This window comes from Dipteris shenzhenensis, chromosome 7 (genome assembly GCF_047967505.1).
Source record: "Dipteris shenzhenensis isolate YYH24624 ecotype China chromosome 7, Dip_SZ_1.0, whole genome shotgun sequence".
NCBI classification, from domain to species: Eukaryota; Viridiplantae; Streptophyta; class Polypodiopsida; order Gleicheniales; family Dipteridaceae; genus Dipteris; species Dipteris shenzhenensis.
The window spans coordinates 44,454,980-44,477,984 of NC_141602.1; the positions used below are offsets into that span (position 1 = coordinate 44,454,980).

A 23,005-nucleotide genomic window follows, 5' to 3' on the forward strand; every position below is an offset into this window, starting at 1 on the left:
GATAGTATTCCCTGATGGACGCATATTTATGCTTGATGGTGTTCGCCATGTGCCGCAAATCAAGAAAAATCTGATTAGCACTGGCTTGTTGGATGACAGTGGATACCACACCACATTTGGGGATTCCAAATGGGTGATTACTGATGGCCAAGTTGTAGTGGCTGAGGGTTATAAGAGTGATACCTTGTACCCTCTTTATGTTTCCAATGTAGGTAATCATGTTGTTGCCATATCCGAGCTGCCGAAGGTTTCATTGTGGCATAGCCGGTTGGGACACATGTCCGTTAAAGGAATGCAAGAACTGTCACGTTTGGGTTATCTGCCGTCTTTTTCATTTTCAGATTTGCCTACTTGAGATCATTGCATTTTTGGAAAGCATTCTATGACTCCTCATAAGAGGAGAACTCCCCAAAATAGAGCACCGCTTGATCTAGTGCACACTGATTTGTGTGAGATGCCACAACTATCACTAGGGGGTGCAAAGTATTTCATTACTTTTATTGATGATGCCACACACAAAGTGTGGGTCTATTTCTTGAAGCATAAAAGCGATGCCTTAGATGCTTTCAAGAAGTTTGTCGCTCAGGTTGAGAATCGGACAAGACGCAGGCTGAAATGCCTCAGATCCGATAATGGGGGTGAGTATGTGTCACATGCTTTTGTACAGTTTTGCGAAGCTAAGGGCATTAAACAGGAACTCACAGCCCCTCATAATGCATCTCAAAATGGTGTGAGTGAGCGGATGAATCGAACTATTCAGGAGAAAGTTCGATGTATGTTGTCTTATGTTGCATTGCCCCATGGCTTTTGGGCAGAAGCCGTGCAAACAGCAGTTCACCTAATTAACAGGTCGCCGAACAAGGCTTTGGAGCTGAAAGTGCCAGAGGAGGTGTGGTCTGGCAAGCCACCTTCATACAAGCACATACGTGTGTTTGGCTGCGAGTGCTTTGCTCATGTACGCAAAGAACTGCGCACCAAACTCGAGCCAAAATCTTTCAGATGCATCTTCATGGGTTACGGTGACGAACGTGAAATGGGGTACAGGTTATGGGATCCCGTCAAACAGAAGATTATACGCAGCAATGACGTCATCTTTAAAGAGGATAGTGTACACAAAGAACCCGTGCAACCTATGGAATACAGGAGGGTTGTTTATGATGATGTCGGACAGCAAAGAATGTCCATTAATATGCAGCAGCAGGCTGCTGTAGATATCCCTGTTCAAGAGGGTATACAGGCTGAAAATCAGCCAGACAATTTTGCCAATGATGCACCACTGGATATGCCAGCAAATGGCGCTGTAGAACAGCCAAATATGGTGGTACAGCCACCCGTCATGCATGACGAACAGGCTAGACACCAGCCTATTACGGAACATTTTGTTAGGAGGAGCACCCGTGTACAACGGCCTCCTGAGTCCTGACAGGTTTGTTCTTACACTCCTCAGCAGAATCCGGTTTCTAGAAGGAAAAACAGGTCCACAATGGAGATGGCCAGAAGCATGCTTAAGGCCAAGTCTTTGCCCAATAAATTTTGGCTTGATGCAGTAATGTGTGCCAACTATGTGCTGAATAGATCACCTACACGGGCATTGAAGACTATTACACCTTATGAAGCATGGAAAGGCAGGAAGCCTTCACTTTCACACATGAGAGTTTTTGGGTCTCTTGCATATGTTCATGTACCATCTCAGCTGAGACATAAGCTTGATGACAAGGCAATCAAATGCATATTTATTGGTTACAGCCACGAGAGCAGAGGGTATCGGTTATATCAACCAAATACTGGGAAGATTATTGTTAATAGAGATGTAATCTTTGCTGAACATTCAGCTTCTCCTCTTGTGGACTGCAAAGCAAAGCCAGATGTTGACATGTTTGATGCCTTTGAATCTTGGTTACCTCTGCCATCATCAGAAGAGGATTTTGACCAGCAACATGAGCCTCCTACAGGCCCTCCACTAGGCAATAATCAGCCACACCCTCATGCTGATTTGCAGGTTTCTCTTCTGGCACAAAATGATCCCACTACTCATGATGCAGTCATTGAAGAAAGAGCTGTCAATAGACAGCAAAGGCAAGTTCCCAGATGGCTTCTTGATACATTGAGGGACAGCAAACAAGATCAGCCTTTTGCTGCCCGGACAAGATCAGGGAATAGACAGCATGGTCACTTTCTTGAGTTTGCACTCCTTGCTACAGCTTGCAATGAAGAGCCTCTGTGCCATAAAGATGCTTTTGACAGCAAAGAGTGGATGGATGCAATGAGAGCTGAGTTACAATCTATTGCCAAAAATGACACATGGGAATTAGTAGATCTCCCTCCCGGCAAGCATGCCATTGGAACGCGGTGGGTCTACAAATTAAAAAGGAAATCTGATGGCAGCATAGATCGATACAAAGCCCGTCTTGTTGCAAAAGGGTATGCCCAACAACAAGGCATTGACTTTGAGGAGACATTTGCTCCCACATCCAGGATTACTACCATTAGATGTGTCTTGCCATTGCAGCCCATCATCATTGGCAAGTGCACCAACTTGACATGAAGACTGCTTTTCTTCATGGGGATCTACAGGAAGAAGTTTATGTCACACAAACTCCTGGCTTTGAAGTTGTTAATTCTGAAAATAAGGTATGCCGGCTTATAAAAGCCCTTTATGGTTTGAAGTAGGCACCCAGGGCATGGTATGCCAAAATTCATGCACACTTACTATCCCTTGGTTTTCAGAATAGTCCCACAGAACCCACTCTTTATGTCCGTGGGAGTGGATCTGATTTTTTAGTGCTGATTTTATATGTGGATAATATGCTCATCACGGGCCCAGATACTCAGCAAATTGCAGCTTTCAAGGCTGATTTGCAGCAGATTTTTGACATGTCAGACATGGGACGGCTCCATTATTATTTGGGCATTCAGTTTGCTCATGTTGAGGGGGGTATCATGATGTCTCAGTCCAAGTATATTGGACAGCTCCTTGATCGTTTTTAGTTTGAGGATTGCAAGCCAATCTCTACTCCAGTGCACCCTGGCTTCAAATTCTCAGCTCAGGATGGGAGCCCACCATGTGATATCACTCTTTCTCAGCAGGCTGTTGGATGCCTTATTTATTTATGTCACACCAGACCTGACTTGCAGTATGCAGTATCTCAGCTCAGCAGATTCATGCACATGCCCAGTTCACAGCATTGGCAGGCAGTGAAGAGAGTCTTTAGATATCTCAAAGGCACTCAAGATTTAGCCCTCTTCTATGGTGATCAGGGTTCACTTACCATGCATGCTTACACGGATAGTGACTGGGCAGGATGTTCCAACACCAGAGTGTCTCATACTGGCAATTGTTTTTTGCTTAGCACTTCATGTATCTCTTGGCTCAGCAAGAAGCAACCAACAGTTGCCACGTCTAGCTGTGAGGCTGAGTACAGGGCAGCTTTCACCGTTACAGTAGAGTGTGCTTGGCTTCGACAGTTACTTACAGATCTTGGTATTTGCCAAACATCCTCCACTATTGTCTACACTGACAGCCAGAGTGCTTTGGCCATTGCACGTAACCCAGTGTTTCATGCACGTACCAAGCATATTGAAGTTCACTATCATAATGTTCGGGAGCGGTTGTCAGCAGGAGACATAGAGTTGTCCTATCTTCCCACAGAGGACAACATAGCAGATATGTTTACAAAGGCACTTCCTCGTCCCAAGTTCGAAATCTTCCAACAGGCTTTACACTTGGTTCCCTTTGTTACATGATCTGACATCCCTTGTACATTCATAGGTGGCTATATCCTTTTGGATGAACATGTGCCACCATGACCAGAAACTACCAGGTATTCTGAGACGTTTCCAGAGAGTACTTCAGCCCATCCCATGGAGGGGGGTTTGTAGGCCATCTTCTGGTGGTTCTAGTGAAGCCCTATAGGCCATGGTATGTGCCTTGTAGGCATAAGTGTAGGCACTTGTAGTGTTAGTGCCTTTTAGGCCACATAGGACACTTAGTCCTAGGTCTAGGTACAAGTACCTTGTACTTAGATTTTTTCATTATCTAAGTTTGACGTGACGGCTGAACTATCGTGCGACTCTTTGCTACCTGCACTCTCTCTCTCTCTTTTGCGATCGTCCCTACAACTAGGGAGGAGAGGGTAGGGCGGAGAGGCTAGGGAAGGGGGAGGAGAGGGGCTGCCAGTGGTAGAACAGCTCCAGGAGCATGGTCCACAGAAAAACTGAGCTCAAATCCACCAAAAAACAGGGCAGCTGATCAAAAATGGGCAAAAACAGGGCAGCTGATCAAAAATGGACTGAAACAGCAACTTTCTGGTGGCGAAACTCGAGTTTTCGTGACAGAAATCGTCCCCAAGGGTGAGGGGAGTGCATCCGAACAAGGGGCAGCCTACTCTGATACCAAATGTGAGGGTTCGGAGATGGAGAAAACTCAAAAACATAGAGCTGAGCTGAGCTGAGATTGCAAGAATGACATACGAGAGGGATATCAACATGATAAAACCCTAGGGTGAGCCTAGGGTGATTTGAAATTGACTGTACTACTAACTCAACAATTAATTGTGGTTAGGGGAAGGAAACAGTGCTCCTAACCCTCCTAACTAACTAATACATTGGCTGCTGCCTTAAATATTACAATATTTTGAACAGCCAACATCACAGCCTAGAATATCTACGTAGTTCGCTGGTATAGTGATGCCAGATCAGTAGATTCAGCCTGCATCCACCACCCTTATCAACATATGGCATGATTTCGTCTACACCTTGAAGGCCACATGGGAGCATGGAGGGATGTAGAAAGACTGCCAAAAGCCAGGAGCAATTTTGTAAGGCATGGCTTGCAGGCCTTTTTCCATTCTCAGGATCAAGGAGTCCATTGCTTGTAGAGCCTCCCACCCTAATTGTTGGCATTTTCTTCTGAGAGACTCTAGGCGGTGCACTGATGTCCGGAGAAGCAGATAGCATAACAGCCAGCTGCCTCTTTTGATTGGTGAAGTGTCCCATGGATTGCTGATCTATATCATTTTCTCATTTTAATGTTCTTTTCTTGGGAAGAAAAAAAATCTACCATTCATAAAAGGATGACTGCAAAAATCAGTCACCAAGAACGGCACTGACTCCACAGGGTCTAGAGTAGCTAGCTGTTGTCTTCTCCAGTAAATGTAACCATTTATGTGTTATAATATTTGTGCCTATGTCTCCTGTACCAAAGCTTTAGAAAATGAGCTTCTAGGTAAGGTATCCAACTCCCAATCCAAAGACTAATGCCAGCAGGCCTTAATAAGGTTGACTGTGTATGTTTCCTCAGCAAAGTCCCGGGTCTCATTTGTATGCTTATCTAAGGCAAAAATATCTTCTCGCAAAAAAACTAAGAACCTGGATCTCATCAGCTAGACTTTCAGCCTATCAAAGAGATGATTGCATACACAAGTAGATTCACCATGCTTAAGACAATCAACCCCATATGAAGCCCTAACCTCAAATTCCAACAGAATGCAAGCCATGGTTTCCTTACCTCCCAAATCCTGCTCTGATATCTGCATATCTTCTCCATCTTCCTCAGGGTATGAATTCTGAAACCCATCTCTCCCGTCATGTGATGGAAGCTCGTGGTCATATGGGGCTTCAGACTCTGTCTCTGCACAATCAAAATCCAGAATCTAAGCCATACTATTCTGGAACAGAGCAACACTGCTGGTTGTGCAGGCAGAGAAGGATGCTACCATCAAAGCATGAGAAATATAGCTGAATTAAAATCCATCCACAAAGAATTCCTATGCTGAAAGAGGTACGCATTCCAGAAAGCAAAGAAAATAAAACCCTATATTAAGCACAAAATTGAGACAGTACTAAATTCCTTCAATTTCATCCCTTTTATGCCACATCCTGCTGAACATGCTTAGACATGATGAGACTTCCCGCACACAATTGCATTCTAAAAGCACCCTGGCATTAACGAAATGCCAGACAAAATAACCAACCTTCTGCATCTGAACCAAACTGATCAGTCCCCCTCTGACCTTCTAACCTATCCTCCATTGTCGATGCCAAAACCGGAGGAAGCTTCATTTTGACTTTATTTTTTATTCCCTTTTCTTTTGATGGAAGATGCAACACAACTTTGGTGCCCGTCATGTTATCTGCATTGCTTGCAGATTTTACTGTTTTAGGTTGATTCCCGAGGTTACTTTTGTCAACAAATATTTGATGCTTGGAGCTTTTTTTTGCACTTTTCTTACTCTTTACTTTCTTGGAACTGCTCTTTTTGTCAGACACTTTATTTCCTGGTGTGAGTTGACCAGGCAAAGTAATAACATCCTTCTTCCCATGGCCAGGTGCAGTAGAGTCTCCAGATTGAATCCTGTGATCAGCCAGTTTTATCATCTTAACAACTGATCCATTTTTTTTCTTGTGCATCTTTTCTTGAACTTGTTCTCTTTCTTCTGTAGTTCCCTTCTCCACTTTACTGTTATGTACTTTAGCATGATCCTGAGACTTGACTATATTCGACTTAGGCAAAGTAATTTTGAACTTCTTGATATTCCCACCAGATCCACCTTTCTCTATTTTCTGAGTTTTCTTCTTTGATAGCTCTGGTTTAATTGAAAACTTCCCCTCTTGTTCTTTCACTTTCAAAGGCTGTGTCTTGACAATCTTCTTCAGCAAACGATCCTCTACTGGGACAATCATGTGATCTTCGTCGTCATCATCAGAAGAGGGAGATAACTTCAAAAGTTCATCCTTTGAAGGAAGCCCTGCAGCAGCCTGATTATGCGATATGATATCCCTTTCGGCTAAATCCCTCCTCCTCCACAACTCATCTGCTGCATCATCCAAATCTTTGACCTGCACCAAGCCCAGAGCAATCCACACATCAGATCCGAACCACAGTTTAACTAAAATTTGTTCAAGAGATCTTTACAAAAATGTACGAACACATTTTGAAAATTGGTCCTGAAGCTGCCAGAAATTCGAATAAGCATGGCCGTGACAATTACTTGATAGCAATCTCCCCGACAAGCAGCGCATTTGTAGTGCAAATCATTGTCTAGCTGAAATTCATGATATTTCTCATCACTGCAAGCAATCAGCCTCTTTGTTACTGAAAAGAGAATTAGTGATTCCTATTCAGAATGATGGATAGAAAAGTAAATGGCATGTGCACTTCTACAATAAAGACAACCAAAATCATCAAAGCTTTTAGCAAACTTTCACATTTGGCAGAGTTCAACAAAGAAGAAGAGCAATGCTTTTGAGCAAGAACAACCATAGTTCTTCACATACTGCTGTCAGTGATAAAGGCATACCTTATCCCATCACACTGGCAATGAACCCAATGCTCACAACCATCGCAGCAAACCATAGGAGATGCCTCAGAATCCCTGTACACCTGTATTGGTAAACGCAAAGCGTATGTCTACATTAAGAGACATCGAAGCACTTGCTAAAAACATTGCACTACCCTTAGCATATTACATTAGGAAAACATAGTCTATCCACTGTGAAATGCACAACCATGCAACTTAATGCACTGCACAGGAGAGAGAACCTAAACTATATATCTACTGCTTCGCTGCACAGAGCAGCATTATCTGACTGACCTGAAGCTCTAGCTATTCTCCATAGAAACAAATCCACCAAAAAAATGAACTGTGTCCAAGATTAAAAAGTACTTCCTGTAGACAAGCAAGAGAGAGAGAAGGAAGAGCAGATAACTTGCCTTTAGGCAAATAGGACAGTACTTCCCTCTCATGAAGAGCCTCCCACAAGAGTCACAAGTTGTGTACGCCAAAAACCACCTGGAACAGTAAACAAGAGTCAGGACCTTCCTGCGCATTTAAAAAGAATGGGTAAAGTAACAATATGACGCATGAACTTCTATGCCAGTAATAACCAGTGCACTACTCCAAATGCAAACACATTCAGAGAGTGTGAGTGGCTTAATCTTGCGCCAACCTTTGTGGGCCCTTCAATAACACTTTTAAGTAAAACATCCACTGCATGTACTATGGAAAATTCAATTAGAAAAGAGACTGCGCCCTGATTTATACTGAGCAGAACTTCTAACTTGCCCTATTTAAATTTTGTGCATCTAAATTGAATGGATCTAATTACAAGAACACCTTGAGAAGAAAATAAGATATTATAGCAATCCAAGGGCATGTGCAACAAGGCTGGAGAATTTCAGTATTGACTTTGTAAAGAAGCAATGGAGGGGACTGCAGCTACTTAGGCAGCTCATGGGCTTTGTATAACATGCGGGACCTCATAGAGGGAGGGGCAAGCTGAGAGAGGGAGCACTGCAGCAGCTCATGTAGAAGAACTTCTGCCTTGTGGAGGAAGCATTCAGCTTTCGTGTTAGAAAACACAGATGGAGGTTGCTTGCAACACTCCCGCAGCAAAAGAATATTACCCAGGCATCAAACAATGCTAAATCAAATCTTACTCTCACAAACTTGTGCACCCAAGTACTCTTGAGGTTAATCATAGATACATATCTGAAGCCTGCTCACTAAGTAGAATAGCCAAAGAAAAATATAGATTGCAGAAATAGGCAAACTCTATTACAAACGCCCATACCCACTCGTGTCAAGATCCACTTTGATCATGCTCTCGACCCAGTCTACGTCAGACACGTGAGCTCTCAGATCTACTTAGAGATGATGCAGACATGCAGCACATGCCCCAGTTGGGACGATGCCTCACGATCCTTGGTACGATGATGAGTGCAGAGAGATGAGATCGCACCTCACAAGGGAGCAAGCCTTGGGCCATCTGACGACACATGAGGCACAGCAGATTTCACGATGACTAACACGTCGTAAGAGGCGGGCTTTCCTCACACACAAGATAGAGGAGGTGACCCGTTCTTTCCCTGGCGGGGACCCAAACAATAGATGGGGGCTTCTATCTGAGGGGAAGCCGCTATTCCCCTCACAGAGGTTCGGCACACTTATGCACTCACTCTATGACATCCCGATGCACACAGCACCTAACATGTCCTATATGCTCGGGCCCACCACGTGCCATTTGTTCCCTGCACAAAATGTACGGGGTGCACTCTGCCGGCTCCATAACCGGAGAGCTCAAGACCATGAGGGACTACGCACAAAGCATTTCGCACATGGCCTTGCTCTGATCTTAGCATAGATGTTCAATCACACGGTCTGTCATGGCTTCCCATCCTCTTGAAGCACTACCACCATTGTGCCCATACACAAAGTAGGGGACCCCATGGAGACGGGGAACTACATTACTCTCATGATTCGCCACACTCTAGCCAAGATTTATGGGTCGGTACTAGAGAGGGGGATTAACAGTCAAACAAAGCCACATGGGCAGCGGGCTCTAGGACAGACAAGCTTCCGACGACAGCACTCCATCCTTGATCATATTTTCACTTTGAGAACCATCATTAAGGAGGCAAGATCGAGGCACCAAAAAGTCTACGCTTGCTTCGTAGACTTTCGGAAGGCCTTTGACACTGTCCCACACCCCCGTCTGATCAAGAGGCTTCGAGAGATGTCGATCTCAGAGATCTTGATCTGCGCCCAGGGTGATGAGCTTATACGAGTCCATCAGAGGGAGAGTCCATGTTGAGAGCACCATGGTGTGAAGCAGCGATGTCCTCTATCACCGAAGGTGTTTGGCAGAGAGAGAGACTTGACAATCAACCTTGGGAAGAGCAAGGTTATGATCTTCAACACCTCACGCGCCATGCTGCATCAGCATAGTTTCACTTACCAAGGCGATCAAGTGGAGATCGTCCAATCCTATACGTACTTGGGGGCAGTTTTCTCAAGGCCAATATTCAGGATGACTCATGCAGCTAGAGCACGGCTCACATGTGGACCAAGAGCTTTGGCCCAACTTTAGAGGAAGTGTTCTTTCACGCGCACTTTTTAGACTCGCTAACAAAGGGCTAGCTTTTCAACACACTAGTGAGACCGTCTGACATGGAGTGACCTTTCAACAGTAGCGTGGAGGAGATTTGAGCGGCTACAGGTGATTATGGATTCTAAAATGATACAAAGTAAGCCCGCAGTCCCCCGTCAGATAATGTAGGCAAAGTTCAGCATGACAACTCTTCTGGTCGATGCCCTTTGCTAAAGGATGACTTTCCTCCACGGATCATAAGCCTTACCTTGCTAGAGACTATCGAGACTACCACTAGTGTCATCCATATGGTCAGCAAAGAGTATGACCGACGCAGTATCGTATGCACGTGTATCCACATCGTTTGCCACTCAAAAGTATCCAGATGGGCCGGCTTTCCCCTTCCAGTACAGCATGGATGCACCACCTGAGTCGACCCCTCAAGATGAGATTAACCATATTATACAATTAGACCTCCAATTACATACGACCAGGAGCTCCCTACCAAGGTCCAGTTCTATCACAACCACTTCTTGAAGATTATCAGAGGATGGACTCATCATCAAACCCCAGTACCTTGAGGACAAAGGAGTCTCACATGCACTGAGGATTGTGATCGGACAGATGCAGATCTCATCACAAATCAACTTGAGACCGAGACAGGTACAGCTGCAAGTATACCTAGAGAGCAGCGGATTTGCAAACTATGCATACTTGGGAAGATTGAGACAAAAAAGCACTTCTTATACCTCTGCAAAGCCTACTACAAGATCCGAGGGCGATACCTATACCTCTTTCAAGAGGGACACGGCTTTGGTCCACTCTCACGACGACTGATCCATTTTCAGGACCAGGTGTGCATTAGGCTTTATGTAATTGCGATGAGATGGCACATACATACGCTACTACGACAGATCAGACAGCAACAGGCATGTACAGCATCACACGCTATGGAGGCAGACCGAGCACGACGACGTGTCACAAACTTTCTATGCTTATAAGTTGGCTCCAGAATGTTGTGGGTGGAGGAGTTGTTAGCTTACCTACGAGCGTTGTGGATCAGTGGATAGAGACAACATGAGATTCTGTCGATCGAGGGACGCAAAGTCCACACATGACACGGAGAGTGACCAAGGCACACACGATCGAGGTTCGACCTATCTCCGCCCTACTCAAAGGCATAGCCCATCAAATACAAAGGTCAAGGAGACCACGCCCTCTGCCACAACGCAAGACAGCTCGACAGGTGCAGGTCCAGGAGATCTTTGCATCCCGCTAGAGAGCTACTACAGTGCCAGGTTTTGGGTTAAGCTCCGAACTCTCAGCTCCAGTTTTTTGTTTGAGCTTTTGAGTTTTTGAGATCTAGCTGTCATGAGGGCGTGAGTTTTGTACTTACATGTGGACCCAACCCTGGGAATCTAGTTGGCAAGGTCACGGGGTGAGGATGGCAAGTTCTTCCCAAACGGAATTGTGCCTTGGGGATAAATCTAGGGCCAAGAGGGGCCCAAAGAACCTTAGAAATTGAAGTTGGTCCTTGCTGGGGGTTTTAGAAAGGTCCCACTAGAGGGGGCCTAGGGGTAAATTAAAGCCTTGGGGGCAAACCAAAAAAAGAAAGGAAGGCCTTGGATCAATGTAGAATGCCCGACGGGAAAACGAATGGCATGAGAGCTTGGAAGAAAGAGGAATCGACGCACGGGATAGAGACGACAGTGCCATGGGCTCTCCACGACTAGCAATACGGAAACCAGCCACCGTACAAACCCATACACGAAGAGTCGGGCTTCCGTACAGCCGTGTGGACAGTCTGTACGTTGAGAAATCTATGTATGAGGGAGCCTCCCAAATGTTGAGGCACAGCAAGCTGTAAATCCTTTTGGTGTGAGTGCCTCTCAGTCAAAAGTGTCAAAAGAGGCTGAAGATGCAGATGATGCTGATGCTATGTTTAAGGCACAGTTAATGAGAGCTATGGGAACAATCACGCAAGACCCAAGGTTCTTTGAGTTGATGCAGACTCCTTTGAGGTCTAAGGAGAGAAAGAAGCATTCTCATGCGGGGGAGCCTAATGGGGTTCAAAAACAGCAATTTGGTGTGATGCCATTGGATGGACAGCATCCAGTAGTGCCAGTAGTGCCAAATGTACAGGGAGCTTCAGGGCAGGAGCCCTTTCAAGGTCCTGGTATGGTTATGCATGGCCAAGGGACTGGTTTTCAGAATGTAAATCAAGGGCGATGGCTAGTCTAGTTAATGATGGTCAAGGAATGCTTGGAAATTACCCTATTGGTTTTCAGCCTAGGATGCAAGGGATGCAAGGCAATGCATCTGGGGGTATGCAGCCCGCAATGCCTAACATGATGTATAGCAATATTGGCATGCAGCCAGGAATGCAAAGTGGAAGGTCAGGGACCTTTGGAGCTCCTACAAGTATGTTTGGTATGCCTGGGGCTGGTTTGACAAACCCTCTAATGGGTAGTGGCAGTGCAGGATAGGCTGGAGGGAATGCAATGCAACCTGCATTTTGCAGCCACCTGTGTATGACAATCTGACACCCAAATGAAAGGTAAAAGATTACAAGGAGGGTGGAGCAAGCAGTGAAGTTTGAGACATTTAATGGGGCTCAGACAGGTTGAAGGCTTTAACTTTTGTGCAGCAATTTGATGCAGCCTTCTCAGGGGGGAACTTCACTGAGTCATCAAAAATGTGAAAGGCAGCCACCTTCTTGAAGGGGAATGCCCTACAATGGTGGACAAATTTGCTGCTCCAAATTAGAGCACCCACGAGTTGGGTTCAGTTTCAGCAGGTGTTTTCAGCTACCTGGTTGACCACTACCTTTAAAGTAGATGTTATGATAGCATGGCACAAGTTGGATGCAGCCAACTGTCATAACTTGGAAAAATACAATAAAAAGTTTTGGGAAGCTCTCGCGGTAAGTCCGAGAATTTCAAGAAAGCAGGGAAGCCAAGGATGCTTCCAAGCTTCCTCTTAACAAAGGGAAGAAGCGTGATAGGCCAAGTTCTAATTGGCTGTCAAGTGAGGAAAGAAAAGCCTTGATGGAGGCTAATAAAAGCTTTCACTGTAAAGAAGAGGGCTATGTGGCACAGGATTTCCCAAAACGCAAGCTTAAAGGGAAAGTGGATGATAGGGAAGAGCAAAAAGGCAAGAAGCCTACACCATCTGATCAGTCCATGCCTGATGTTATCAGTGAGCAGCCTGATGAGGATGCTCCGGAGCTTTGCAGGGCATGGGGCAAAGTGAGGGATCAGATGACATTGATTTTCTTTGACCCAAGTGCTCGTGCAAATTTTCTCTCTCCACAATTGGCAGGCAAACTTGGAATCCGTGCAAAGGAGATGGGGCACATGAGTGAGGCAGGCTTGGCTTGTCCTGGATTTAGCACTCTAGTCACCCCTATCATTGGAAAGCTCCGATTGCATATATAGATCTTTGTGGACAACAAGGAATTTTATATAATGCCTCTTGAGGGCTGTGATGTTTTACTGGATATGCCTTGGTGTCACAGAGTTCATCCTTTGGTGGATACATATAATCGGAAGATCTCCATGGAGCATAGAGGGAAGAAACATGTACTCGATGTCAAACTTAAGGGAGAGTCAATCCCTGTATCTAAATCAGCTATATGCTCAGTAATGAAACATCATATTTCTGCATATTTAGTTTTTGCAAAGGATACTAAGTCTGACGATCCACAATTTGTAATCTCTGAGCTAGATAAAGAGCGGACAGATTTTCTTAATCAGTTTGGAGAGTGTTTCTCTGACTCGTTACCCGGTAAAATTCCACCTGAGAGGCCTGAGGATCATGCAATTGATACAGTGCCAGGGAGTAGTCCACCAAACAAGGCACCATAAAGGGTGAGTGCAGCTCAACAAGAAGAAATCATGAGCCAGATGAAGGATCTTTTAGAAAAGGGGCTGATTCAGCCCAGTTCTTCTGCTTACTATTCACCGATTCTGTTAGTGCAAAAGAGTGACGGTTCTTCATAATGTGCTTTGACTATCGTGCACTGAACAAGATAACCATAAAAAACAGATTTCCTATTCCAAGAATAGATGATATCTTGGATAGATTGGAAGGGCCAGCCATTTTCAGTCGCATAGATCTCAAGAGTGTGTATCACCAGATACGCATTCGTCCAAAGGATGTGTCCAAGACGGCCTTCGGGACCAGCTTTGGCTTGTATGAGTGCTTGGTTATGCCATTTGGGCTTATGAGTGCTCTTGCCACTTTTAATCGGATGGTGGACAGAATCCTCCGTGAGCATAGGGCTTTTGTGGGCACTTTCTTCGATGATATGATAGTGTACTCAAAAGATGAGGCAAAGCACCAAAAGCATCTGGCAATAGTATTTACAGAGCTTAGCAAGCATAGGCTGGTTGTAAATGCAAAGAAAAGTGAATTCTTTTGCCTAAGATTTACATTCAAGGAAGGATAGAGTGTGAATGGATCCCGCGAAGATTGAAGCAATCCGCAACTAGCCACAATTGAAGAATTTGCATTAAGTACGAAGCTTTTCGGGCTTATGCTCGTACTACATGCGATTTATACACCATTTCGCTGAAATTGCTTCACCTCTCTGAAGAAGGGAGCATCCTTCATATGGGCTGAGAACCAGATTGCAGCATTTGAGATGCTAAAAGAAAAGCGTACCAGAGCCAGTATTGATCTTAGCAGATCTTCGTCATGTCCAAGCTGATGCATGTGGAAAGAATGGCCTGGGAGCGGGTCATTATGAAGGAAGGACGGGTAGTGGCCTATGAGAGTAGAATTTTTCAGGATGATGAGGGACATCTAGGCATTTATGAAAAGGAATTGCTGGCTGTAATTCATGCCCTTGTCATGTGGAAGCAATATTTACTTGGAACTGATTTCACAGTGCAGACAGATCCTCAGTCTTTGAGATATTTCCTCACTCAGATGAAATTATCTGAGAAGCATATGCATTGGACCAATTTCTTATCTGCATGTGGAAGGTAAAAAGAATGTAGTGGCTGATGCATTGTCAAGGAAGCCTCACGTTTCCACAGTAACCATTGCTTACCACAATGAGTTAGATGCAATGAAGGAGCAGTATGCTCAAGATGAGGACTTCCCAGGATTTATGACCAGCTGTCTAATGATCAGCGGCATGACCATTAGACGCCTCTGTGTCACAAAGCAATTAAGGTCAAAGGTTACGATAGAAAGTCACGCTCCACCGTATGCAGGGCATAGAAGCTGTGCTTTCTTCTGTCTGTTAACTGTTAATAACTCAATTCACCCATATCGCCTCGTTTCCCCTTCAATAGTAACCCAAACCTTTGAGTTATTTAATTGGCACCTACGTTTCACACAATTGAGCACCCATGTACACCGTTTCCTAAGGATCGCAAGAGCGAGCATCTTCATCTGAGCACTACACAATCGGGCTAACTTTTCACGAGCTGCACAGACCAAGCACTTTGGAAGTTAACTGTCGGGAGTGAGCAAACTAGAGTCTAAGCACTCAGCAAGGGCCTTAGAGCGCCCCCTTTGCTCCAGCCCACTGAGGCTTGTATGAGATCATCCTTTTTGGTCTACTTTATACCTTGTCCCATAGGTCCGCGAGGCCTTTTGCAAACGTTAATACATCTCTCTCTCTCTCTCTCTCTCTCTCCCCCCCCGAGCACAGAGACAAGAACAAACTTCTTCCTCGACTGATACCTCTCAGAGCTCTATCACGGAGTTCTTTCAGCCAGATCACATAGACCCCCACGAGGCGAGACCTCAACATGACCGTGACCCGGAGCCTATGACCCGACAGCTCAAACAGAGGGTTGACTCACATATCATACTTGGGGACATCCCCTCCTTGTTTAGGGTTGGAACCCAACCGACGGGGGTCACAGTGGCCCTGGTTAGATGCAGAGCTACGACCAGGAGGCGTACTAGGACTGCACCCCTAAGGGGGCGACAGCGCTCTATTGTTGACCTCATGCATCGACTTCCACAGCCTCATCCATCCTAATGTCCTGCTGTTGATGATGATGATGATGATGGTTATGATGATGTCGACGATGATGCTGAGATTGATATATATAGTCGAGATATGACTATGTTGTACTTAGGACTTAGTACTGCCATTTTGCATTTTTTTGCATTCTGCATTGGTGTGGATGCTCGTTTAGTAGCTCCACTACCACAGCTCATTGTATCAGGTTTTTCACAATCTCATAGACCCATTAGTCTTCCGAAGACTTTAATAAACTCTCTCTCTCTCTCTCTCTCTCTCTTTCTCTCTCTCTCTCTCTCTTCGCCCGCCTCTCAGCCACTTGTAGTCCACCTCTCAACCCCCCTGCAACATCTCTTTCGGGCTGGGTGGTGAAGGGTGTGGAAGCAGTGGGATATGTCTCAAAATGATCCTCAACCTCTCAATGACAGCAAACCCAATACTGAGCAAAGACTGATCTAATATATTTCTACACATTACAGGAAAGCCACTCCATTTCTAAGTCAAGAGACAACTGACTCCACTAATACTTTTAGAGCCATTATGAAAGGGAACAAGTAAATAAACAGTTTGATCAAATCTATCTAAGCCAAGAATGAGGTTACACAGGACTTACCTTGAACTAACACCACTTCCTGGAACACGAGCAGCACAGCTATGACAAGAGGTGTGCTTTGGACATAGAAATGGACCTTTTGGTACTTGCTGTTATCAAAATTTCAAAGAGCTTGCATGAGATTCTTGACTTTAAACAGATTAACTTCATAAATACATTCAGAACAAAATGGAAAGGGGAAAAGCAATGCGAAGACAACAAAATATCTCACTTTCAACAATTATGGATGTACCCTACACTTTTAACGGTTGTGGATGTACCCTACACTTTCCCTACCTTAACAGGAGGTTGTTGACAATATGCATGATAAGCTCCATCACATCTTTTACAGAACATAAGTTTATTTGGCTCCCCAGTACGCCTGCAAACCTGAACCATTTACATCAGCCAAAAAACATGAGAAAACCCCAAAACACAAATCGCAAAAAGGTTTCAGGTATTGTTCTTCAAAAAAAGAAAACAAAACAAAACAAAACACAAGACACAACAAAAGAACCAAAAAATAAGTGTACTTTTGCGAGGATAACACTATCCTAACATTGTCAAAGGTCCTGGGGCTCCTCTGATACTTTGGCCTTACTGAGAGCTAAGGCATCACCCTTGATATGGTCCATCGGATACAAAGATCACGGAGGCCAAGCAGCCCACCATAGCAAGAGACGACCCGGCAAAGACAAACATATCTTGATATCCCACTGGAGGACTGTCATGACACCAGGATCATAGTTGATAGTTGATCACACCTCTTGCTCCCTCTCTCAGGATCTCTAAGTTTGAGTTTTGAGTCCTTGTTCTTGAATAGCCGGCAAGGGCCCGAGTGTGCCCTTGCCTCAGCCTATGGTGGCTTGTATGAGTTACATTTTTTACTGAACTTGTCTCATAGGCATGTGAGGCCTCCCAAAGACATTAATATATCTTTCTTTCTTTCTTTCTATCATGAATGAGTACTAGGTTCCCAGCTTATTCCGCAACAAAACCCTTTCATGGTCCTTGAGGCACCAGTCAAAGTCGGCAGCCTGAGGTGTAGCCATTGTCGCATGTAGGGTGCATTCAATAGGTGTTTTAAAGGTCAACTCTAGCAATCAGCCCATACAACATAACACCTAGGGGTTTGCATCCATGCTCTTTACAAAAGGTAGCGAAAGGATTAATGGCTGAATGAAAGAATAAAAGAAGGTAGTGGGAAGGTTCATAGCTCTTTACAAACACATAATGCAAAAGGTAGCGAGAGGATTAACAGCTAAATGAAAGAATGAATTTCTATTGCAAAGCGAAAAGAGTTCAAGGACAAATGATACGCTAAAGTCTAGCTCCTCCAACTTATTTCCCGAGGAGAAATTTGCAAGTCTACTAATTCAACAAACGTGTATATATAGATGAATCCACAAGCATGCCCAACCTTGTTCTCTAGAAACCTAAAAAACAATGCAACCTTTAGCCCTTGAGAGTTCCTCTCAATATTAAAACCATAAACTCCACTCATTGGTATCATATCCTGACCCACATGAACAGTGCCAATGGGGGATATATACACAACATCCATGAGCATCCATTTGTATAAAAGCCTTTCTATTGACTTTCTGTCATTGTTGGAAGTGGGGGCTTTCACCCCTCATTTGCACATGAAGCATTGTCGAATATGCCTTGATTAAAAGGCTGGTCACACTTGTCACACATGTACAACAGGGACTTTAGTCCCATATACAAAGTGGTATTAAAGGCCGCCTTGGTTATAAGGCTTTCATTGAACACCCTCCTCACATCCCAACTAGCTCTTTTGGGGTTTGAGGAGGCATGTGTGGCTAGCAGGCGGGGATTGGCAACCCCCGCACTCCGCACTCCTTTGGACACTTGAGGCGGCTGTCTCTGTACAGGACCTAAGCGGACTGACTGTCGCGATCCTTGGCAGGCTCCTTTTGTGTGATTGGATTGTGTGTGATGGCGCTGGTTCCTCACAGCTTCACAGCGGCTCCTTGTGGACTTTAGTAGTATGGAGACTTTGGTGGCAGCTGGTTGTATTCAGTTTGGTTGACCCGACCTTTTGTGTCTCGTCATGGTTGTCTTGATTGATGGGCTTGGCCATGTTGCGTGCTTCGGGGTTTGTCGCGGAGTTGTCACAATCCTTGACAGGCATCTTTTGTGCCATTGGACTGTGTGTGACAACGCAAGTTCCTCACAGCCTCACAACAGCTCCTTGTGGACTTTAGTAGTCTAGAGACTTCGTGGGCAGCTGGTCATGTTTGGTTTGGTTGCCCCGACTTTTTGTGTTTGGTCATGGTCATCTTGATTTGATGGGCTTGGCCATGTTGTGTACTTAGGGATTTGTCCACAGGGGGCTGTTGTTGGTAATCGCCTTCCTTTCCATGCATCATAACTTCTCTAACCTAAGATGATGAGTAGAGGTAGTGGAGGTTCAGAAGAGAAAGCATGGCATCCCGAGTGTCTTCTAGCACTAGTAGGCCTCCATTTCCATGACTCTCTTCCCTTCAGCCTCAGTGAGAGATCCACTGGATCAAGTGGCATGCTCCAAAAAGATCACTATGATAAATCTTCTGAGCTCACCAACATGCAAAAGGAGACACCTTAGCATATAAGATGTATAGAGGCAGATGGCTAAGTGCTCCAGGAAGCATCGCATGGAGGCATCAATTACACCATCAAGTATCATCGCCATGATCCAACCCATGATGCACATGCAAGCGTGATAGCTAGGTTCACCATATAAGCCATACAGTTGTAGGATCAAGAGACCAAAGAACGAGATTATGCAGACAAACAATGGAACTGTAGTCTAGAAAAAGGAGCCGTACACAGAGAGAATGGGACCATGCCGCTCAAGAGACCAAAGTAGACAAGGAGTGCCTTGCTCCAGATGGCAAGGACATGCAAACATGTTGCACATAGACATGTTTAAGGCATCTTTACTTCGTGGCACAAGTGGTTAAAATCCAGCCACTCGAAAGAAATACTTAAGGACAACATACCATGTCCGTGCGATTACATTATTTGTATCGTCTCAAGACAATTGCTCCAATGAGACAGTCAAGCACTATGCAAACCAGTTCACACAAGGGCCATACAGTTACAGGAGGAGGAGAGACACAAAATCACCAAGTTTCTCCATGGCCTCAGACATTCAATAGTACATCTACAGCTTCAGCCCCAAGGACTACGACAACGCATGAGCTCCCTCAGAACTTACTTCAAACAGAGAATCGGCAGCCAATGGAAAGTCTGGTGGTTTCCTCAATGCAGAGTAAAAGCATAAGCAAGACAAGAAGTGTTTCTACTACCATTGCGGTGAACACAGCCATCACAAGCATTGTCCTAGCCCGCATCCACCAAATAGAACAATCCCTCGATCGCATGATCTTCAGCCCAAGTGCCCAGTCTCCACCATCATGACAACAGTAAAAACTTAGCCAAAGGGGAGGACAACCAGGGGATTTAGTTCACTACAGCACTGTTCATATCACAACCCCTCCTTCCGGCAAGCAGGTCAACTAGTCAATGACATACTTATGCACTAGACCAACATAGGACAACGCAAGCTCATCTTTGATGAGGGGAGCTCAAAGTATTTGATCAATAAGCATGGGGCAATCAAGATCAACTAGGAATCCAGAAATCTAAGAAAATACTCAAGCTGCACAGTGTGTGGTCACGCCTAATAATCAATGAGCACCCACATGGGAGCCCCAGATGTCAAGCTCCACCTTAGTGGATGGCCCAAGTGAGGACATTCATTTTGTCCACCTTGGAGCCAAGAGATGTCCTCATGAGCTTGCAGACTACAAAGCATTCGATCTGATTGTCACAATTCACGCCTTAAGAGCCAACTTACAGGTTCTCACAATGGTTCCCAAGCTATCTCGCAGGATAACCAGTACACCTAGTACTAGCTCATAGCAGGCTGCCGAATGTAAGTGCGCAAAATCTCCCCGATATCAGAGAATAACCAGCAAATCTAGTACTAATTTGCAGCAAAATGTAGATGAGCAAAGGAACATGAAAATATGCCCAATCTCACACCATAGAAGTGCACACGTAGGCGAACTGAAATCTGTCCTAGCACCGCAGAGAATTTGGAGCCAAAAGGAGCCTCTATGTACGCTCCATCAAAACAGGGAGAGAATGTACAGGATGCAGCCCCAGACCTCAGCCAACATGCTGAGGTGCTGCTGCTGCTCCCTTCCTCAAATCTGATCCCAGTGTAAGTTGAGGCCCTGCTGTTGCTGCTCCCTCTCCTCGAATGTGTTGCTGTGGAATGGATAGGGAGAGGAGCTCTGAACTCCATTTATATATCAACTGGGGAGGCAGGCTGACCCCATACTGGCTGATCAGCCCCACGTGCCCATCCGATGGCCTGCTGGGTCAGGCCTCTAGATGGGCCCCCCAATTGGCCTAAAAGGCCTCGCCAACGTCAGGCCAACTTTGGCTTTGAAGGACCTGCCAATATAGCCCATGATGGGCATATGCACCCCTCCTCCATTCTCATATGGAATAGGACCAATTTGAAAATAGCTTTCTGGAGCACAAACCAATGCAATGAAGTATTAGATAACCAGTCATGCTCTCTTGTGATTGGAACCTGCTCTGTTCCAGGCTGAACAAATCAGACAGCTCATAAACACCAGGACGACGTCAGTACAAACATACTTAAGGTCTCAAGAATTATTTGCATTCACTATCGTGATATTGGTTTGTTGTTCTCTTTCCAAAAAAAACACAAATCAGACAGGGAGAAACCATAATGACCCCTCAAGATACTCAAGCAGAGCCTTGAAGCAAAGCAGATCTTGTTATGACATCAACAGCAATGAAGATACTTTCCAAAACACCAAGTTTTAAGGACTCATTCAGTAACCTTACCTCGCAAATGCGACAGAATCCACAAACCCAGGAAGACCAATTGAACAAATCTGTAGACAGTCAGATGAAATGCGTGACTCGTTAAAGAGACCACATTTTCAATGCAATATAATGTCAAAAAGAATTAATCAAACTAAACATTGAGAAACTCATGCTTGGGTAGCAGGAAGTTGTTAAATCAGGATTCTTCGGTTGGGAAATTTTTAATGTGCCTGTTAAAAGGTGGCACGACTTAAACCTTTAAAACATCATTGCCACTCACCTCTATTTTTTGCCCAGCGTTTGAGACAGTTCCGATGATACCGCTTCTTACATCCTGGGCAAGAGATCATTCTATCAGCTTTCTTGCTGCCTATAACCTCACCGAACAGGCAGAGTTCACAGGTAGCTTGTGGCACTCCTACAAGTGCTTCGGATCCATTGGAATGTGCTCTGTGTGATCCTGCTTCTGCAAGCTGGGAAATTACACAGCCAAAAACATAAAGTAATCGTTATAAAGCATTGTAGAAAGGTACCAAAACAGTTATAGCTGACAGACTCTCACAAAAACCTGATACGCTGCTGGAAGAAGACAAATAATAGAAAATGGCTGAAGGAACCTCCCAAAACTGCAGACAGTGACAAGAAAGCAGAAGAAGGTGTGATCTACCTTCCAATAAATCATGTCTTTAGACATCAGAAACTTTACAGGCAACAAACTTCCAGGATAGGGCAAGTCTTTCAGACAATGAACGAGGCTACCACTGGAAGCAATTGCTTGAACATGCTTTTGAATGTCACGTTCATTAATTAAAAACATCAAAATGTTTACCCTTAGCATTCAATTTTCTGTTGCTTAAGACACCCTATATTTCATGCACGTTCGTGCCAAGGTTCACCACACATTCTACTTAAAAAGTATCATAGCGAAAGATGAGAAGAAAAACTTGACAAGGACTAATAAAAGTTGGCTTCGTTGACGCACTTGGCGAGCTGCTCCGAGTCTAGCAGCTTCTGCAGCTTTCTTTGCTTGCTCCGCTAACGCAGCAGCCTCGGCAACGGCAATTGCCGCCATGGTGGCTTTCTTTCGCATGACAGCTTTCTTGGAGAGAGAGATAGGAGTTTCTTCGCTGCTGTCCCATCCGCTCTGTCCACCGGTGCCTTTCTTCTTCTTAGGCTTAAGATCTTTCGCCAAACGCGGAACCAATATTTCGACAGTCTCTTCGCCTCCAGCAGCCAGGAAAGCGGGTTTGGCCAGCAGATTTTCCAGAGCCAAAACATCTTGGAAGAAATATTCCCGGCCTTGAGGAGATTGCAAGGGCAGAGGAGCTCCGAGGGTACAATAACAAATCTTCCGGCTGCATGGAAACGAATCATGAGGTAAGGTCAAAGTGATACTGCAAGGATGCAGAGGAGCATCTATGCAAAATGAGGGTATCCGCGCATCAATTAGGCGAGAAGGGACATCGAAATTGAGCTTGTATTTGCGAGAAGAAAAACAACAGCAAAAATTAGGCTAAAGAAAAATGAAATTGGAATAATGCGAATGAGAAATGGTGCATGGAGAGGCGGGGAAGGGAGGAGGGGAGGGCAAATGAAGGGGGGGGGGGGGGGGGGGGATGATGAGGGAGGCGGAGGGTGTGATGAGGAGATCGGCCGAGGCAGGGGAAGGCGGGGGGGGGGGGGGA

General features: G+C 45.0%; 1 protein-coding gene across 1 annotated transcript in view; it reads right to left on the reverse strand.

The window, feature by feature from the left end:
• Window positions 1-23,005, reverse strand: part of LOC147900399 (uncharacterized) — a 41,540-nt gene that overhangs the window by 18,113 nt on the left and 422 nt on the right. Inside the window, exons 2-11 of the mRNA XM_087376866.1 lie at window positions 22,303-22,675; window positions 21,601-21,793; window positions 21,339-21,388; window positions 16,743-16,835; window positions 16,467-16,555; window positions 7,712-7,790; window positions 7,299-7,381; window positions 6,990-7,068; window positions 5,973-6,837; window positions 5,507-5,629 (exon numbers count right to left, since the gene is read on the reverse strand). Coding sequence (XP_087232992.1) covers window positions 5,507-5,629; window positions 5,973-6,837; window positions 6,990-7,068; window positions 7,299-7,381; window positions 7,712-7,790; window positions 16,467-16,555; window positions 16,743-16,835; window positions 21,339-21,388; window positions 21,601-21,793; window positions 22,303-22,675 — 2,027 coding nt within the window. The remainder of the gene's footprint in view (window positions 1-5,506; window positions 5,630-5,972; window positions 6,838-6,989; window positions 7,069-7,298; window positions 7,382-7,711; window positions 7,791-16,466; window positions 16,556-16,742; window positions 16,836-21,338; window positions 21,389-21,600; window positions 21,794-22,302; window positions 22,676-23,005) is intronic.